The 17848-nt window shown below is 35.6% G+C and overlaps 1 protein-coding gene across 5 annotated transcripts in view; it reads right to left on the bottom strand.

Moving 5' to 3' along the window:
• LOC121375259 (protein Fe65 homolog) overlaps positions 1-17848 on the bottom strand; it is a 127967-nt gene that overhangs the window by 27904 nt on the left and 82215 nt on the right. For all 5 annotated transcript variants that reach the window (XM_041502626.1, XM_041502625.1, XM_041502629.1 and 2 more), the window contains exons 7-8: positions 13654-13787; positions 4487-4688 (exon numbers count right to left, since the gene is read on the bottom strand). In XM_041502626.1, the coding sequence (XP_041358560.1) occupies positions 4487-4688; positions 13654-13787 (336 nt within the window). The remainder of the gene's footprint in view (positions 1-4486; positions 4689-13653; positions 13788-17848) is intronic.

Below are 17848 nucleotides of genomic sequence, written 5' to 3'. Positions count from 1 at the left end.
TCAGCCAGTGTTTTTAATTAAATGATCGGTTGTGAGAAATTACATCTAGTTTAAAATTGAAGAAAATTGTCTCTCTTCTTTTACACTTTGTTCTGGATAATGCAATATGGAAGCTGAATATCTAGATTAATGAACACAATTACAGAGTAAAAAGTTTGTTTTCTATCTCGGTTGTCCGTAAGTTGTTGAGATATTCTGATCAATAGAGACTGGATTATCAGGTAGTACTAAACCAAATAACTTCCGGCTGGGTCAAAGTTCGAGGTGCACACAACTTTTGATAGAGAAGTGAACATCACAAGTCCTGTGATTGGTTATAAATGTGAGTGTGTTGGTTGTAAAAAAAATTAGTTTCATCTGGGCTAAAAATGTATGCAATTTTATTTCATCTAGTACCACTGTGTCAAGTAGCCTTGTGCTTGTAACATGTATGGGGTACCTGTAAAAAAAAGTACTCAAATTTTGTGCAGAACTAGAGTAGTCATAGATGCTACCCGTTATCTCAGAAATGAGCAGCTTGACCCCCAATTTTTTCTGATTCACTTTAAGGGTGAGGGGTGGTAGTATTTATATCCGTGGCGTTTATGTCAATTGATACATTGCAGGTAGGAGTTTTAGCCATATATGTTACTATTGTCGTCTATGAGATTTGATTTGGTAGTATACACCCATCAAAGTCTCACTGTATACTATACCATAGTCTTTGATTTACCACTTGTGGTTCACTGATGGGAATGTCAAGAAACCAGAGTCCATTGAAGGCAATCAATCCTGCAACCAAACACACCTCAGGCAAGCACTCTAGCACCAAGCTACATCCCACCCCTCGAGAATAAAGGCTGGATCTGGTTTGTGATTGGTTTATATTTCAGTACTAACCAGCAGATATTAACATCTGACACAGACAGCCCAGATAGCTGATGTGTGTGCCAAAAACAATGTGCATAACGTAATTTGATTAAAAAAAAAAACCCCCACAAAAATGAAGGAAAATTAAAAATATGCCAGAATCAGAATGAGAAGACATCACCTAACAAGCTTTTTTACTTTGACATAATAATCAGTTGTGAGACAGCTCAGGTCATTAACAAAAAAGCTGAAACATGCAAATGTGATTTATGAAGTATGGGATCATAGCACACTGCCTTTCAAAATTGTCATATGTAATGTGAAAGGCCATAATCTTTATGAAGCATGGGTCATAGTACACAGTATCTAAAAAAAAAAAAAAAAAAAAAAAAAAATCATATGAAATGTGAAAGGCCATAATCTTTATGAAGTATGGGGTCACAGCACAGAAAAAGTCATATGAAGTGTGAAAGGCCGTAATCTTTGAACGTGATACTAGAGAAACGCATGGGCTCATCATATTCCCTTTACAGGGTGACACAATGAATCCATTTCAGTGGGGATTTATCTCATCAGGGTGATAATTCACACAAAAACACTTGATCTATAGCCTGTCAAAGTCATCATAATCAGATCAGCTGATCTAATCCTAGCGCCACCCATTGCATGTCTCGCAATCAAAGAAGCTTTTACAGCACAAATCGCGTGACTGGAATTCCTCCAGCTTGGTCAATAGGGAGAGCCGAATTAAACGAGAAGGCCAGACTGACATCTTATTTCTGACTTCAAAGTATCTGTCTGAGATGGGCAAAAAGACGTCGGCTAATTGTAATCTGAAATCAATAGTTGAACTGCCACCTGGCCTCTTTATATATCACCACCTACAGAAACAAATAGTCATTAAAATGACAAGACACAGGGGTCCACCAGAGAAAATGGACCCCCCCCCCCCCCCAAAAAAAAAACCCCAAAAACCCCCAACCCCAACCCAAAACAAAAAACCCCCCAAAAACAACAACGTCACATTGAAAAATGTGTATAATTAAGGACCCAAATGGACATACGGTACAAAAAAGCCTTCAATTATGGGACTATGCTTATAAAACTACAAAGTCTATGACTTAAGACTTTAAAACAATCTCTAAGACTTGCATGTTGTTATTGTGTTAGGGTTCAAGCTATATTGATAAAACAGGGAGAAGTCACTTTTCTCTCCAAACAATTTAACAAGTAAGGAGACTTAGGGAGAAGTGGTGCAACAACATTAGTTTTCTTAAAAATCACGTTTTTAAAAAGTTTTTTTCATTTTTACTATATGAATACTACATAAGGAAAATATTTTTAAAAATCACCAATAACCAAATTAAAGTATAGACTTTTTATATAGATTGCTGATCATTTAGGAACACATAACATAAAAGCATTTGGAACATATTACATGCATGTACATTTAACATGGTTTTGAAAGTTCAGAAAATTAAAAAAAAATTCAGACAAACTTGTGGAAGACAATAACTGGGAATGCAATGGGTTAAATTTATGGTTGTATTGTCGGTAAAATTGTGTATTATATAAAATTCATCAATAAGAGTTTGTTTTGTTTAACAACACCTCTAGAGCACACTGATTTATTATTAATCGTCGGCTATTGGATGTCAAACATTTGGTAATTCTGACATAGTCTTAGAGAGAAAACCCACTACATTTTTTTGTAAAATTTATCAGATACAAACAGCAACAAATTCATTGGGAAGGGGTAATAATCTCATTGTCAATAAATGTAGTACACATTTTTATTTTTAGAGCATAAGAGCATTTTTAGAGCAATAAAAAAACAATTGGCCAAAATGTGTAACAATTAGATTTCTTTTACAGAGAACTACATATATTTACTTGTTAGAAATTACATGTATTTTTGAACAATAATTTGGTGAACACGTTTTTATGGGGATCATATTATTAATGATGCAATAATCTTAATTCTGAGAAGTTGAAGACAGAGTGGTTTTAGCACATTTACTTACATGTAAGTTCTGTGGCATATAAGGTGACTACCGTATTTGACCGGAAATAAGCCCAGGGGGCCAAGACAACTCATTGTGAGCTTAGCATGGGGTGGGCTTATTCCCAGACAAGGGGCCAGTTTTGTTGAAATTTTTTTTAATAATAATAATTAAAATAAATAACAATACTTAAATGAACTAGGAAGAAAACAAAAAACGTTCTGTAGCTCATCTATTAATTAGTGTTCCATTTGTTATTAATAAATAATAATTGTTTATTAATTAAATTGTGGTGTTTTTTTTACTAGTATCTAATTATCAGAAACACACCTTCTATGTTACAATTACTTACCAGTGCTGTTTATTTACATCCAAAATTTAATGCTGAGAAGACTTAAAACAACAGCAATTAACAACAAACTCAATAACGTATACACACGTTTCTGACACTGGCAGCCAGCTTACACTACAAAGAATTATCAATCTAAGGTCATTGTTCTTAGCCAATCAGAATAAGGTATTTGCTTAATTAGCATTAACTGCGGACCCAGTGTGGTGGTAAAAATAGACATTGGTTTTCAGTTCATACTTGGGCTTGGATACTTCAGAGAAATACTGCAGGCATGAAATTGAAAACAATGTTACACACTGTTATTGTTAGACTGCTAAATCTCACTGGTGGTAAAATATTGTGTTACATTTGTGTTTAATTATCTGCAGGAGGTATGACCTTTTAAATGAACTTTGAGCAAACTTGCAATTTCATGTTATTTATAAGGTGACGAAGTTGGGGGTGGGCTTATTTACGAATGAGGGCCTAATTTCTTAAATGCTATCAAAACGGAGGGGGGCTTATTCAAAGACATGGGCTTATTTCCGGTCAAATACGGTATTATGTCTAAATCGCGCCCTTGCCACTGGCTGTTTGTATAATGGTGAGGCTTTTTTAAAGCCTTGATAGACTTTACAGTTTCATAAGCATGAGGTTAAGTATGTAGCCCTTACATACAAGTTAAAATACAAAATGAAGAAAAAAAACCCCTAAAACATATGAAGAGTTCATTTCCTAAATACTCTATTATCCAGTAGATTGGCCGAGCAGGGTTTCATGTATTGCTATGAAGTGACCATAGTGTATGTCAGATAAGGAAAGAAACCGGTTTAATATTCTGCTAAATGGGCATATACAGTGTAATGTAGATGAAAACTGTCATATTGTGCAGTATATTTACAGTTTATTCCAAAATCAGAACATTGGTGCATATTGCATTTTGGAGGAGAACTCTTTTTATGTGCTCATATACCACAAACGTTTTGAACACACATAGCTTCTGACTTCACCAGTGACTAAATCCGGGACAGGGTGCATTTTAGAAATAAACTTTTAATATTTTAGGAACCATTTATGGAACCATTTATAGATGGTGGTAACTATAAAAGGTTACCATTGCAATAAGTTTTAACTGTAACAGTGTACATGCATTACTGCTAGCTACATTTTAACATACAAGAAAAACAATGACAAATCACTGCCATCTTGTGATTACCCCATTATTTACATATACTTCACTATAACTACTATAAATGAAAACCCCCCCCCCCCCAGAAATGTATGAATGGAGAGTTGAACTCACATCTCCCCATCTTCCGACGACGTCATTAATGTCATTGCGTCCCAGTGAGAGATCCACAATGCATCTGTTTACGGCCTTGCTGCTCCTCTCGGGGGTGAGGTCCTCCTCCGCAATCGAGACCCACCCCAGTGACTGCACTGCAAACCGAACCGGTCGGATAGTGTCATCGCATGCCTCGTCTTTCAGATCAGCTTTCGAGTTTCTAAAATACACAAAATTAAATAAATAATAAGAAAAAATTAAAATAAAACCCCAGAGTTAATAAGAATTGTTTTAATGTGTGACTGTTACAGGTATACATGGATAAATTCGCTAAAAGAGAAAAGAAAAGCAAGTCGTATAATTACAAACAGCACAACTCATATACATGTAATTAAAAATACACATAAATCAGTTTCTTTGGTCCTAATTCATGTCCATTTATTGTAATTTTCTGCCTATCAAATTATTTATTATTATGTACCTTTGGTAAAAAATCTTCTTGTTAATAAAAGAAGATATTTAACTACATGTATGATGGTTATTAGTAAAATGCAGGAAAGTAACATAACAATAAATGCATTTGACTAATGAATATTTATACAAATCATACATTTAACAAAATATATAGTCCCCTCCAGAGGGACTGGTAGAGGACTAACAAAGTCCTGAACATTTCTGAAATTGATGTAATAAGAACTAATTTTAGTGTGAGCTTTAATTGGAAGTAAAAATCTACCTCTTAAACTTAATAGTGGCAAAGGATTTTTTATGTGTACCGTAGCATATTAGAAAGCAAAAAAGAAAGAAAGAAATTATTTATTTAACAATGCACTCAACACATTTTATTTACAGTTATATGGTGTCAGACATATGGTTAAGGACCACACAGATTTTGAGAAAAACCCGCTGTCGCCACTACATGGGCTACTCTTTCCGATTAGCAGCAAGGGATCTTTTATTTGCGCTTCCCACAGGCAGGACAGCACAAACCATGGCCTTTGTTGAACCTGTTATGGATCACTGGTCGGTGCAAGTGGTTTACACCTACCCATTGAGCCTTGCGGAGCACTCACTCAGGGTTTGGAGTCGGTATCTGGATTAAAAATCCCATGCCTTGACTGAGATCCGAACCCAGTACCTACCAGCCTGTAGACTGATGGCCTAACCACGACGCCACCGAAGCCGGTATTAGAAAGCATTGGCTGACATGGGAAATATCACAATGAATTCATGGTTCAAGAAATATATGTTCAATGACATCTGAGCACTACAAAATGTATGGTTATTTGTACCGTATGAATATTTTGACACAGTTTTCATCTAGGATATGAAAAGAAAGGGAATGAATATTTGTTTAAAGATACCTCAACACATTTTAAACTACGACTACTTTGACTATGACAGTACAGTAACCAATATTTAACTTAGAGAAAGACTACATCCCAATACAGTAACCAATATTTAACTTCAGAGAAAGACTACATCCCAGTACAGTAACCAATATTTGACTTCAGAGAAAGACTACATCCCAGTACAGTAACCAATATTTGACTTCAAAGAAAGACTACATCCCAGTACAGTAACCAATATTTGACTTTAGACAAAGACTACATCCCAGTATAGTAACCAATATTTTACTTCAGAGAAAGACTACATCCCAGTACAGTATCCAATGCTTTGTCTTCAGAGAAAGACTACATCCCAATACAGTAACCAATATTTGACTTCAGAGAAAGACTACATCCCAATACAGTAACCAATGCTTTGTCTTCAGAAAAAGACTACATCCCAATACAGTAACCAATATTTGACTTCAGAGAAAAGACTACATCCCAGTACAGTAACCAATATTTGACTTTAGAGAAAGACTACATCCCAATACAGTAACCAATATTTGACTTCAGAGAAAAGACTACATCCCAGTACCAGACTTAACCAATATTTGACTTCAGAGAAAGACTACATCCCAATACAGTAACCAATATTTGACTTCAGAGAAAGACTACATCCCAATACAGTAACCAATATTTGACTTCAGAGAAAGACTACATCCCAATACAGTAACCAATATTTGACTTTAGAGAGAAAGACTACATCCCAATACAGTAACCAATATTTGACTTTAAAGAGAAAGACTACATCCCAATACAGTAACCAATATTTGACTTTAGAGAGAAAGACTACATCCCAATACAGTGACCAATATTTGACTTTAGAGAGAAAGACTACATCCCAGTACAGTGACCAATATTTGACTTCAGAGAGAAAGACTACATCCCACTACAGTAACCAATATTTGACTTCAAAGAAAAGACTACATCCCAGTACAGTAACCAATATTTGACTTTAGAGAAAGACTACATCCCAATACAGTAACCAATATTTGACTTCAGAGAAAGACTACATCCCAATACAGTAACCAATATTTGACTTCAGAGAAAGACTACATCCCAATACAGTAACCAATGCTTTATCTTCAGAGAAAGACTACATCCCAATACAGTAACCAATATTTGACTTCAGAGAAAAGACTACATCCCAGTATAGTAACCAATATTTGACTTTAGAGAAAGACTACATCCCAATACCGTAACCAATATTTGACTTCAGAGAAAGACTACATCCCAATACAGTAACCAATATTTGACTTTAGAGAAAGACTACATCGCAATACAGTAACCAATATTTGACTTCAGAGAAAGACTACATCCTAATACAGTAACCAATATTTGACTTCAGAGAAAGACTACATCCCAATACAGTAACCAATATTTGACTTTAGAGAGAAAGACTACATCCCAATACAGTAACCAATATTTGACTTTAGAGAAAGACTACATCCCAATACAGTAACCAATATTTGACTTCAGAGAAAGACTACATCCCAATACAGTAACCAATATTTGACTTTAGAGAAAGACTACATCGCAATACAGTAACCAATATTTGACTTCAGAGAAAGACTACATCCCAATACAGTAACCAATATTTGACTTCAGAGAAAGACTACATCCCAATACAGTAACCAATATTTGACTTCAGAGAAAGACTACATCCCAATACAGTAACCAATATTTGACTTTAGAGAGAAAGACTACATCCCAATACAGTAACCAATATTTGACTTTAGAGAGAAAGACTACATCCCAATACAGTAACCAATATTTGACTTTAGAGAAAGACTACATCCCAATACAGTAACCAATATTTGACTTCAGAGAAAGACTACATCCCAATACAGTAACCAATATTTGACTTTAGAGAAAGACTACATCCAATACAGTAACCAATATTTGACTTCAGAGAAAGACTACATCCCAATACAGTAACCAATATTTGACTTCAGAGAAAGACTACATCCCAATACAGTAACCAATATTTGACTTTAGAGAGAAAGACTACATCCCAGTACAGTAACCAATATTTGACTTTAGAGAGAAAGACTACATCCCAGTACAGTAACCAATATTTGACTTCAGAGAGAAAGACTACATCCCAGTACAGTAACCAATATTTGACTTTAGAGAGAAAGACTACATCCCAGTACAGTAACCAATATTTGACTTCAGAGAAAGACTACATCCCATTACAGTAACCAAAATTTGACTTTAGAGAAAGACTACATCCCACTACAGTAACCAATATTTGACTTCAAAGAAAAGACTACATCCCAGTTCAGTAACCAATATTTGACTTCAGACAAAGACTACATCCCAGTACAGTAACCAATATTTGACTTCAACGAAAGACTACATCCCAGTACAGTAATCAATATTTGACTTTAGAGAAAGACTACATCCCAAATACAGTAACCAATATTTGACTTCAGAGAAAGACTACCGGTACATCCCAATACAGTAACCAATATTTGACTTTAGAGAAAGACTACATCCCAGTACAGTAACCAATATTTGACTTTAGACAAAGACTACATCCCAGTATAGTAACCAATATTTTACTTCAGAGAAAGAGTACATCCCAGTACAGTAACCAATGCTTTGTCTTCAGAGAAAGACTACATCCCAATACAGTAACCAATATTTGACTTCAGAGAAAAGACTACATCCCAGTACAGTAACCAATATTTGACTTTAGAGAAAGACTACATCCCAGTACAGTATCCAATGCTTTGTCTTCAGAGAAAGACTACATCCCAATACAGTAACCAATATTTGACTTCAGAGAAAGACTACATCCCAATACAGTAACCAATATTTGACTTCAGAGAAAGACTACATCCCAATACAGTAACCAATATTTGACTTCAGAGAAAAGACTACATCCCAGTACAGTAACCAATATTTGACTTTAGAGAAAGACTACATCCCAATACAGTAACCAATATTTGACTTCAGAGAAAGACTACATCCCAATACAGTAACCAATATTTGACTTTAGAGAAAGACTACATCGCAATACAGTAACCAATATTTGACTTCAGAGAAAGACTACATCCCAATACAGTAACCAATATTTGACTTCAGAGAAAGACTACATCCCAATACAGTAACCAATATTTGACTTTAGAGAGAAAGACTACATCCCAATACAGTAACCAATATTTGACTTTAGAGAAAGACTACATCCCAATACAGTAACCAATATTTGACTTCAGAGAAAGACTACATCCCAATACAGTAACCAATATTTTTGACTTCGCAATACAGTAAAAGACTACATCCCAATACAGTAACCAATATTTGACTTCAGAGAAAGACTACATCCCAATACAGTAACCAATATTTGACTTCAGAGAAAGACTACATCCCAATACAGTAACCAATATTTGACTTTAGAGAGAAAGACTACATCCCAATACAGTAACCAATATTTGACTTTAGAGAAAGACTACATCCCAATACAGTAACCAATATTTGACTTTAGAGAAAGACTACATCGCAATACAGTAACCAATATTTGACTTCAGAGAAAGACTACATCCCAATACAGTAACCAATATTTGACTTCAGAGAAAGACTACATCCCAATACAGTAACCAATATTTGACTTTAGAGAGAAAGACTACATCCCAGTACAGTAACCAATATTTGACTTTAGAGAGAAAGACTACATCCCAGTACAGTAACCAATATTTGACTTGAGAGAGAAAGACTACATCCCAGTACAGTAACCAATATTTGACTTTAGAGAGAAAGACTACATCCCAGTACAGTAACCAATATTTGACTTCAGAGAAAGACTACATCCCATTACAGTAACCAAAATTTGACTTTAGAGAAAGACTACATCCCACTACAGTAACCAATATTTGACTTCAAAGAAAAGACTACATCCCAGTTCAGTAACCAATATTTGACTTCAGACAAAGACTACATCCCAGTACAGTAACCAATATTTGACTTCAACGAAAGACTACATCCCAGTACAGTAACCAATATTTGACTTTAGAGAAAGACTACATCCCAATACAGTAACCAATATTTGACCTCAGAGAAAGACTACATCCCATTACAGTAACCAAAATTTGACTTTAGAGAAAGACTACATCCCAGTACAGTAACCAATATTTGACTTTAGACAAAGACTACATCCCAGTATAGTAACCAATATTTTACTTCAGAGAAAGAGTACATCCCAGTACAGTAACCAATATTTGACTTCAGAGAAAGACTACATCCCAATACAGTAACCAATATTTGACTTCAGAGAAAAGACTACATCCCAGTACAGTAACCAATATTTGACTTTAGAGAGACTACATCCCAGTACAGTATCCAATGCTTTGTCTTCAGAGAAAGACTACATCCCAATACAGTAACCAATATTTGACTTCAGAGAAAGACTACATCCCAATACAGTAACCAATGCTTTATCTTCAGAGAAAGACTACATCCCAATACAGTAACCAATATTTGACTTCAGAGAAAAGACTACATCCCAGTACAGTAACCAATATTTGACTTTAGAGAAAGACTACATCCCAATACAGTAACCAATATTTGACTTTAGAGAAAGACTACATCCCAATACAGTAACCAATATTTGACTTTAGAGAAAGACTACATCGCAATACAGTAACCAATATTTGACTTCAGAGAAAGACTACATCCCAATACAGTAACCAATATTTGACTTCAGAGAAAGACTACATCCCAATACAGTAACCAATATTTGACTTTAGAGAGAAAGACTACATCCCAGTACAGTAACCAATATTTGACTTCAGAGAGAAAGACTACATCCCAGTACAGTAACCAATATTTGACTTCAGAGAGAAAGACTACATCCCAGTACAGTAACCAATATTTGACTTTAGAGAGAAAGACTACATCCCAGTACAGTAACCAATATTTGACTTCAGAGAGAAAGACTACATCCCAGTACAGTAACCAATATTTGACTTCAGAGAAAGACTACATCCCATTACAGTAACCAAAATTTGACTTTAGAGAAAGACTACATCCCACTACAGTAACCAATATTTGACTTCAAAGAAAAGACTACATCCCAGTTCAGTAACCAATATTTGACTTGAGACAAAGACTACATCCCAGTACAGTAACCAATATTTGACTTCAGAGAAAGACTACATCCCAGTACAGTAACCAATATTTGACTTTAGAGAAAGACTACATCCCAATACAGTAACCAATATTTGACTTCAGAGAAAGACTACCAGTACATCCCAATACAGTAACCAATATTTGACTTTAGAGAAAGACTACATCCCAGTACAGTAACCAATATTTGACTTCAGAGAAAAGACTACATCCCAGTACAGTAACCAATATTTGACTTTAGAGAAAGACTACATCCCAGTACAGTATCCAATGCTTTGTCTTCAGAGAAAGACTACATCCCAATACAGTAACCAATATTTGACTTCAGAGAAAGACTACATCCCAGTATAGTAACCAATATTTGACTTTAGAGAAAGACTACATCCCAATACCGTAACCAATATTTGACTTCAGAGAAAGACTACATCCCAATACAGTAACCAATATTTGACTTTAGAGAAAGACTACATCGCAATACAGTAACCAATATTTGACTTCAGAGAAAGACTACATCCCAATACAGTAACCAATATTTGACTTCAGAGAAAGACTACATCCCAATACAGTAACCAATATTTGACTTTAGAGAGAAAGACTACATCCCAGTACAGTAACCAATATTTGACTTTAGAGAGAAAGACTACATCCCAGTACAGTAACCAATATTTGACTTCAGAGAGAAAGACTACATCCCAGTACAGTAACCAATATTTGACTTCAGAGAAAGACTACATCCCATTACAGTAACCAAAATTTGACTTTAGAGAAAGACTACATCCCACTACAGTAACCAATATTTGACTTCAAAGAAAAGACTACATCCTAGTTCAGTAACCAATATTTGACTTCAGACAAAGACTACATGCCAGTACAGTAACCAATATTTGACTTCAGACAAAGACTACATCTCAATACAGTAACCAATATTTGACTTCAGAGAAAGACTACATCCCAGCACAGATATAAATATTTGACTTCGAGAAAGACTACATCCCAATATTTGACTTTAAAGAGACTACATCCCAGCACAGATACAAATATTTGACTTTAGAGAAAGACTACATCCCAATTCAGTAACAAATATTTGACTTCAAAGAAAGACTACATCCTAGTACAGTAACCAATACTCTGACTTCCTGAACAGAAAGACTACAACTGAATACAGGATGTACAATCTTAGTAGTCCAAGTTACAGGTTTTCTGTGATTTTAAACAAACATTAACTACCCGGGACCCTCACAACAGAAATTAATTAAGGCTCTCCTGTAAGCTTTAATTTTTATTTGAGAGTCTTCATCTGAGGACCACTGTGACTGCCATAGAAGAATGTAATCAAAGTGTGAGTGTGACACATGGTTTGAATATAACGAAGACGCAAGTGAACGGATCAATATGCTAATTAGAATGAAGCCACACATTAGCTATGACAAATTGAAGAGTATCCACTCATTTGCATCTCACAAGAGTTGCTAATTCAAGTAAACTCAGGCTCAGTGCAATATCGGCGACAGAAATAAATGGCAATTCATTTGACAAGAACAGAGTGCAGAGATACCGTCTGCTTTCTCCTGCCTGCAAATGGCTCTTAAAGAACATAAATGAAACTGCAGCTAATCAAGTCAAGATTTTTAGCAAGAGTGGGGAAAAAAGGACCTCACTAGAAAGGATAATGATGCAAATACCCTTTAGTTGCACTCAGGCCAGATTCATTTCACAAATCAATGCATTCATGTTGGCTCTTCAAAGTGGCAGTTGGAAGTTTTGAAGACTTTAATGCAAGTGATCAGGCCACAGGGCTACATGTATTATGGAAAACACAAATCATTGGACGGTTTTTTGTTTGTTTGTTTACTTCATGAAATAATGTACTGCAAAGAAGACAAAAGGTTTTCTTTTCAACCAGTGAATATTTTAAAGAACATATGTTAAATTAGAGGAAAGGAATATAGTTACTTAGTTTCAAACAAATGTAATTGTGCAACCACACGTTACCATTTTATTATCAGTTCTCAAAGTATTGTTGGACTGAAGGAAATGCCAGATAGTTTTTAATACTCATTGGTTTAGTTCTAACACAATGTTTCAAGCTTATCCTATATACTTCACAACATAGAACATCTATATCAACTAACAGCAATCACTTTCAATGCATCCATATCATCTTTAAATAATGTAATTTTGCAGCATTTCAGAGCAAGTCCATTCAACATTGTGAAATCTATTAGAATCAAATCAGCTGAAATCAGATATAAAGACTGAACCCCCCCCCCCCCCCCCCCCATAGTGTTGATGATGAGTAGGTACTATAGAGACTGGATTGACAGCTGAAATCGGATAAAAACTGAAACCCTCCCTGCCTCTGCCACAGTGTTGATGGTGAAAGTATGTACTGCAGACTGGAGTGGCTTGGGTGAAATCAGATAAAAACATTGAACGCTCCCTCCACCACAGAGTTGATGATGAGAGTACGTACCGCAGAGACTAAGGACTGGAGAGACTGAAATCTGATAAAAAGACTAACCCCCACCGCCACCCAACCCATGCTGCAGGATTAATGAGAATACGTACTGCAGAGACTGGAGCGACTTGGCTGAAATCTAATAAAAACACTGAGACCCTCCACCCTCCCACCCATGCTGCAGGATTAACAATGAAAGTACGTACTGCAGAGACTGTAGAGACTGGAGCGACTTGGCTGCGTACTGGAGGGCGTGACCCTCAAACTCCTGCAGGTGTTCCTCCGTGCTGGAGATGATGCTGGTCGGGCTAGATGTCATGGACTCTGTGCCCACAGTGTTCTGCAACAACAACAAACATCACAATGTTATTCAGGCATCGAAACAAGCTGCAAATGGTCGATCAGGTTACCAGGAGGTTACCACATGTCAAGAAAGTCGAGAACGGTACTTGGTTCTGCACCAATTGTTTCTCAAACAAAAGTACCATAATATAAATTATGATCGATTGTGTGCTGTTTAATTATAAATTACACACAGATGTATAGGTACAACGAGAACAGTTAAATGAATAAATAACAAAGCATCAGTATAGTTTGAAGAGATTTTAATGAGAACTGTAAAATTCATAAATATGTGATAACCTATAGGTTAACAGATATTTCCGGCCTGGCCTCGAATTTTCGAATAAATCTTACTGCTGCGAAATTGTAAAACCATTGTAGACTGTGACGCCACCATTAATTTTTTTAATTAATCATTTAATTAATAGATAAGCACTTTAAATAATAATAGAAAGTGTAACTTTTTACTGGTTCTAAATTTCTGTGAAAATATTTTTAATATTAGTTATTTTAAAGTCAAATCGCCTAGAGCTTTCCTCCACACCAAGTTATTTGTATATTTTTGTGCTTTATTATTGAAAATTGTATTACCACAGTAAATACAAAATGTAAGAAAAAGTAACCGATTCACATTTTTAATGCTTTTGTTACACTGTATGATTTTTTATGATTACAATGTTTATAATATAAACAAAAAGGAAAATAAAGAAAAACGTAACGTATGTATATATATATAGTGAAACCCTCTAAACCGGACACCCTCGGGACCAAGTAAAATGTCCGATATTAAGAGGTATCCGGTTTAGAGGTTAGGTTCTGTATCTATTTTTAAAAAAGGGCTGTGAAATTGTCCGGTTTTGGGGGAATTCTGGTTCACAGAGGGTCTGGTTTTGAGAAGTTTCACTGTACAAAAACCCCCAACAATAAATGAAAAAAAAAAAAGCAAGGACATTTTATAAGTTGCTAGACCAAATACATGTACATAGTATAGGGGAAAAGTAAAAAATTAAGCTATTTTTCTAAAAATAATAAATTGATTTCAATGTTTTTTTATTTATGTTTTTTTTTCCCCTCAAGCAGACGGATGACCTGAGCCGCGTATCAGTGTGCAGACATATTTGTAGACAATTACACACATCAACTGGCTGATGCAACCATTTGTAGAAAGTGCCACCACCGGCTGGATTAATGGTCTGTTTGCACTGCCTCCCATGTTATTATGCATTGTGTGGTTAAGACGAACAACATGCTGGGTCATGTGCTGAGCACAAAGCTCCATGACAGAGATACAAGTCCGCGTATGCTTTATTGTTTGCTGTGGCTGATCTGCATGAATGCCTCCGGATCAAAGACGTACAAACTAGTTACCGCACATCTTGTGCAATTGTCTTCGTGGGCCGAGCTATTGATCACGGGGCGGTAGTCCGCTACGTGAATACCAATTACAGAATTAGCGCAAAGATAACCGCGCAAACATCCTCTCTCCGATTGCTCATCATGCTTATTATTTTTATTTCATTTGATTATTAATGGTGAAATGATCTGCTCTGGAAAACATCACTGAAGAACCGCAGGATATGAACCTCTTTTAAGTCTTAAAGGAAACCGAGAGCTTAGGACAGATTTATCATGACTATAATTTGTCAAAGGGATTTAAGTGCCAAAACGGAAAGAAAGGAATATTTATTTAACGGCACCTCAGCGCATGTTTTAAACTGGATGTTTAGTGTGTAACAGCGGGTGAGGAGGCAGGTGTAGGAAATGATGCAGGGTAGGGATGTATCTAGACTGTGGTGCATGGAGTTTCTAGGAGAGATTAAAAAACCCAAATGATTCCACATACATGAAAATTATTCCTACTGAAAATGAAGACAGGCCTTTCTGAAAGACAAGACAATACATACCATGGCTTTTGGCCTTTAATATATCAGTCATGGGTACTGGTTGAGATAAAAGGCAGAGTGCACGTGGGATTTGTTTTGACTTGCCATTTGGGCAAGTGATGTCAGCACTTTGATTTGCCCATGTAATTGTTAAGTTGCCCAAATTTTATTTAAATAAAGATAAAAACACTGTCTTGTGCCTCCCCACTAGAAACTGTGTCTCCCCCCACACACACTCCAGATATTGTTCATACGGACCTGAAATAGACTTACTGAAGTGTCGTCCCTGTGAATGTGACAGATGCATAGACAGATGCAGATTTACTTTCACTACACAAATTTCAATGCTATTGGAAATCTGCAATTGCCAAATGTATGTAGTTTAAATTTAATTTAATTTATTTTAAAATCAGATTACTGTCATACAAACAATCACACCACCATATGTTGAAACGATGTAAACATTCGGACACAATGGGTACACTACTTGGGCAATTCTAAAAATCAGAATAGGCCTAATCAGATTTCCAAAAGAGTGACGCATTCCAAAATAATACGCTGTAACGAATGCATGAAATTTCAGTCCCCATTCAGTTCACTTCAGTCATTCCCCAGACAATGAAGAAAAAACAGCATATACACTTTCACATATAATATTGTTTTAAAAACCCAGCGCAATTGTGGTAGCATATAAAGAGTTAAGAATACGAGATTTAACATCAAAACAGAGATTTGGCTTGAAAACAGTGTTTAAACTAAGGCAATGATAGCCCTGACAGCCTGCTGCATTAACCCCAATAAGAGTTAAGACAGACTGCGGTCTAATTTCAAGTGACAACATATTATGAGTGGCACGACTGCAGGGTGAAAAAGTTGATTACTTGAAACTGTTACTAATGGCTGTCCATTATGGGGAATGAGTTCTATTGATCTCACGGCTTTTGTTTGCCACCTTCCAACTTTATAGCCTGGCTGAAATACACATGCCCCCATTATAAATGACCTCACAAACCATTAATTACTTTTAATGCCACAAATCTTAGAGTAGTCGATGGTCAGGCAACAAACTAGATGTCCTATGTTTTTAGACTCTGATAAGCAGCACCATTCCACAATGGCTATATGTGATTTTTTTTATTCCTAGTTTTGACAAAAAATAAGTCCCAATCTGTATGTAAATAATTCCCATTTCTTATTATTATATTGGGGTTTTTTTTGGGGGGGGTGGGGGGCGGAACCTATTTCATGGTCTAAAAATTAGTCTGTTTTTTTGCAGGCCACTATTTCAAGCTATATCACTCATCCCATATATCATTCAACAAGTCCATAAGAATGTGAAACAAATGATTTATGTATTAATTGCATCAAATTCCTTTGAGATTCATCTTATTTAGTTTATACCTATACCAGTGCCTTTACCTAATGAATAATAACAGCATGAATGTCTTTAAAAATAATAATTCTATTTTTATCCAGCTGTTATAGTTACCACCACAATAAAGTGATTTAAACTATTTTTTATTTGGTGGGTGGACACTATCAAGTACATTGTGTATTTCTGTTATGATGAGAAAAACTATAGATTCAATATTTACATAACACAACTAAATCTTGCTGGCACATCATTCAATATTCTAGAACCCAAAACTGCACGGAAGACAAATATAAAATTGATTTTTTTTTTTTTTTTAAATACAAGTTCATCAAGCATTAAAATTATCAGGTCACCATCTTCCTGAGTAATAACTATGTGCTGTGTCTGTCAGTGAAGATGACAGACAGGGAGACACAAATATTCGGTTATTGTTACCGGATACTGACAACACGGTCAACATTGGCACTTTTCAGAAACAGATATTTCTATCATGATTATAACCTGTTATTACTTTTACATAATCAATACTGTCCAAGATCTAAAAATATTAAGAGAAAAATGCTAGCAGGACACTGCAAGGTGTCTAGGTTTCAATAATTCTGTGAGTGAGAGAGAGAGAGAGAGAGAGAGAGAGAGAGAGAGAGGAAGGGAGGGAGGGAGGTGTGTGTCTCTATTATAATACACGTGTATATATATAGTGAAACCCCATCTAATGACCACCCCGATGCTAAGACCACCCCACTAAAAAAGCTAGCTTTTTTTTTTAAAGACTGGAATATTTCCTTATTATATTGTAGTAAA

This window comes from Gigantopelta aegis, chromosome 6, assembly GCF_016097555.1.
Source record: "Gigantopelta aegis isolate Gae_Host chromosome 6, Gae_host_genome, whole genome shotgun sequence".
Classification (NCBI taxonomy): Eukaryota; Metazoa; Mollusca; class Gastropoda; order Neomphalida; family Peltospiridae; genus Gigantopelta; species Gigantopelta aegis.
The sequence above is the reverse complement of the archived record's forward strand: the minus strand, read 5'-3'. Positions and strand labels throughout refer to the sequence as shown.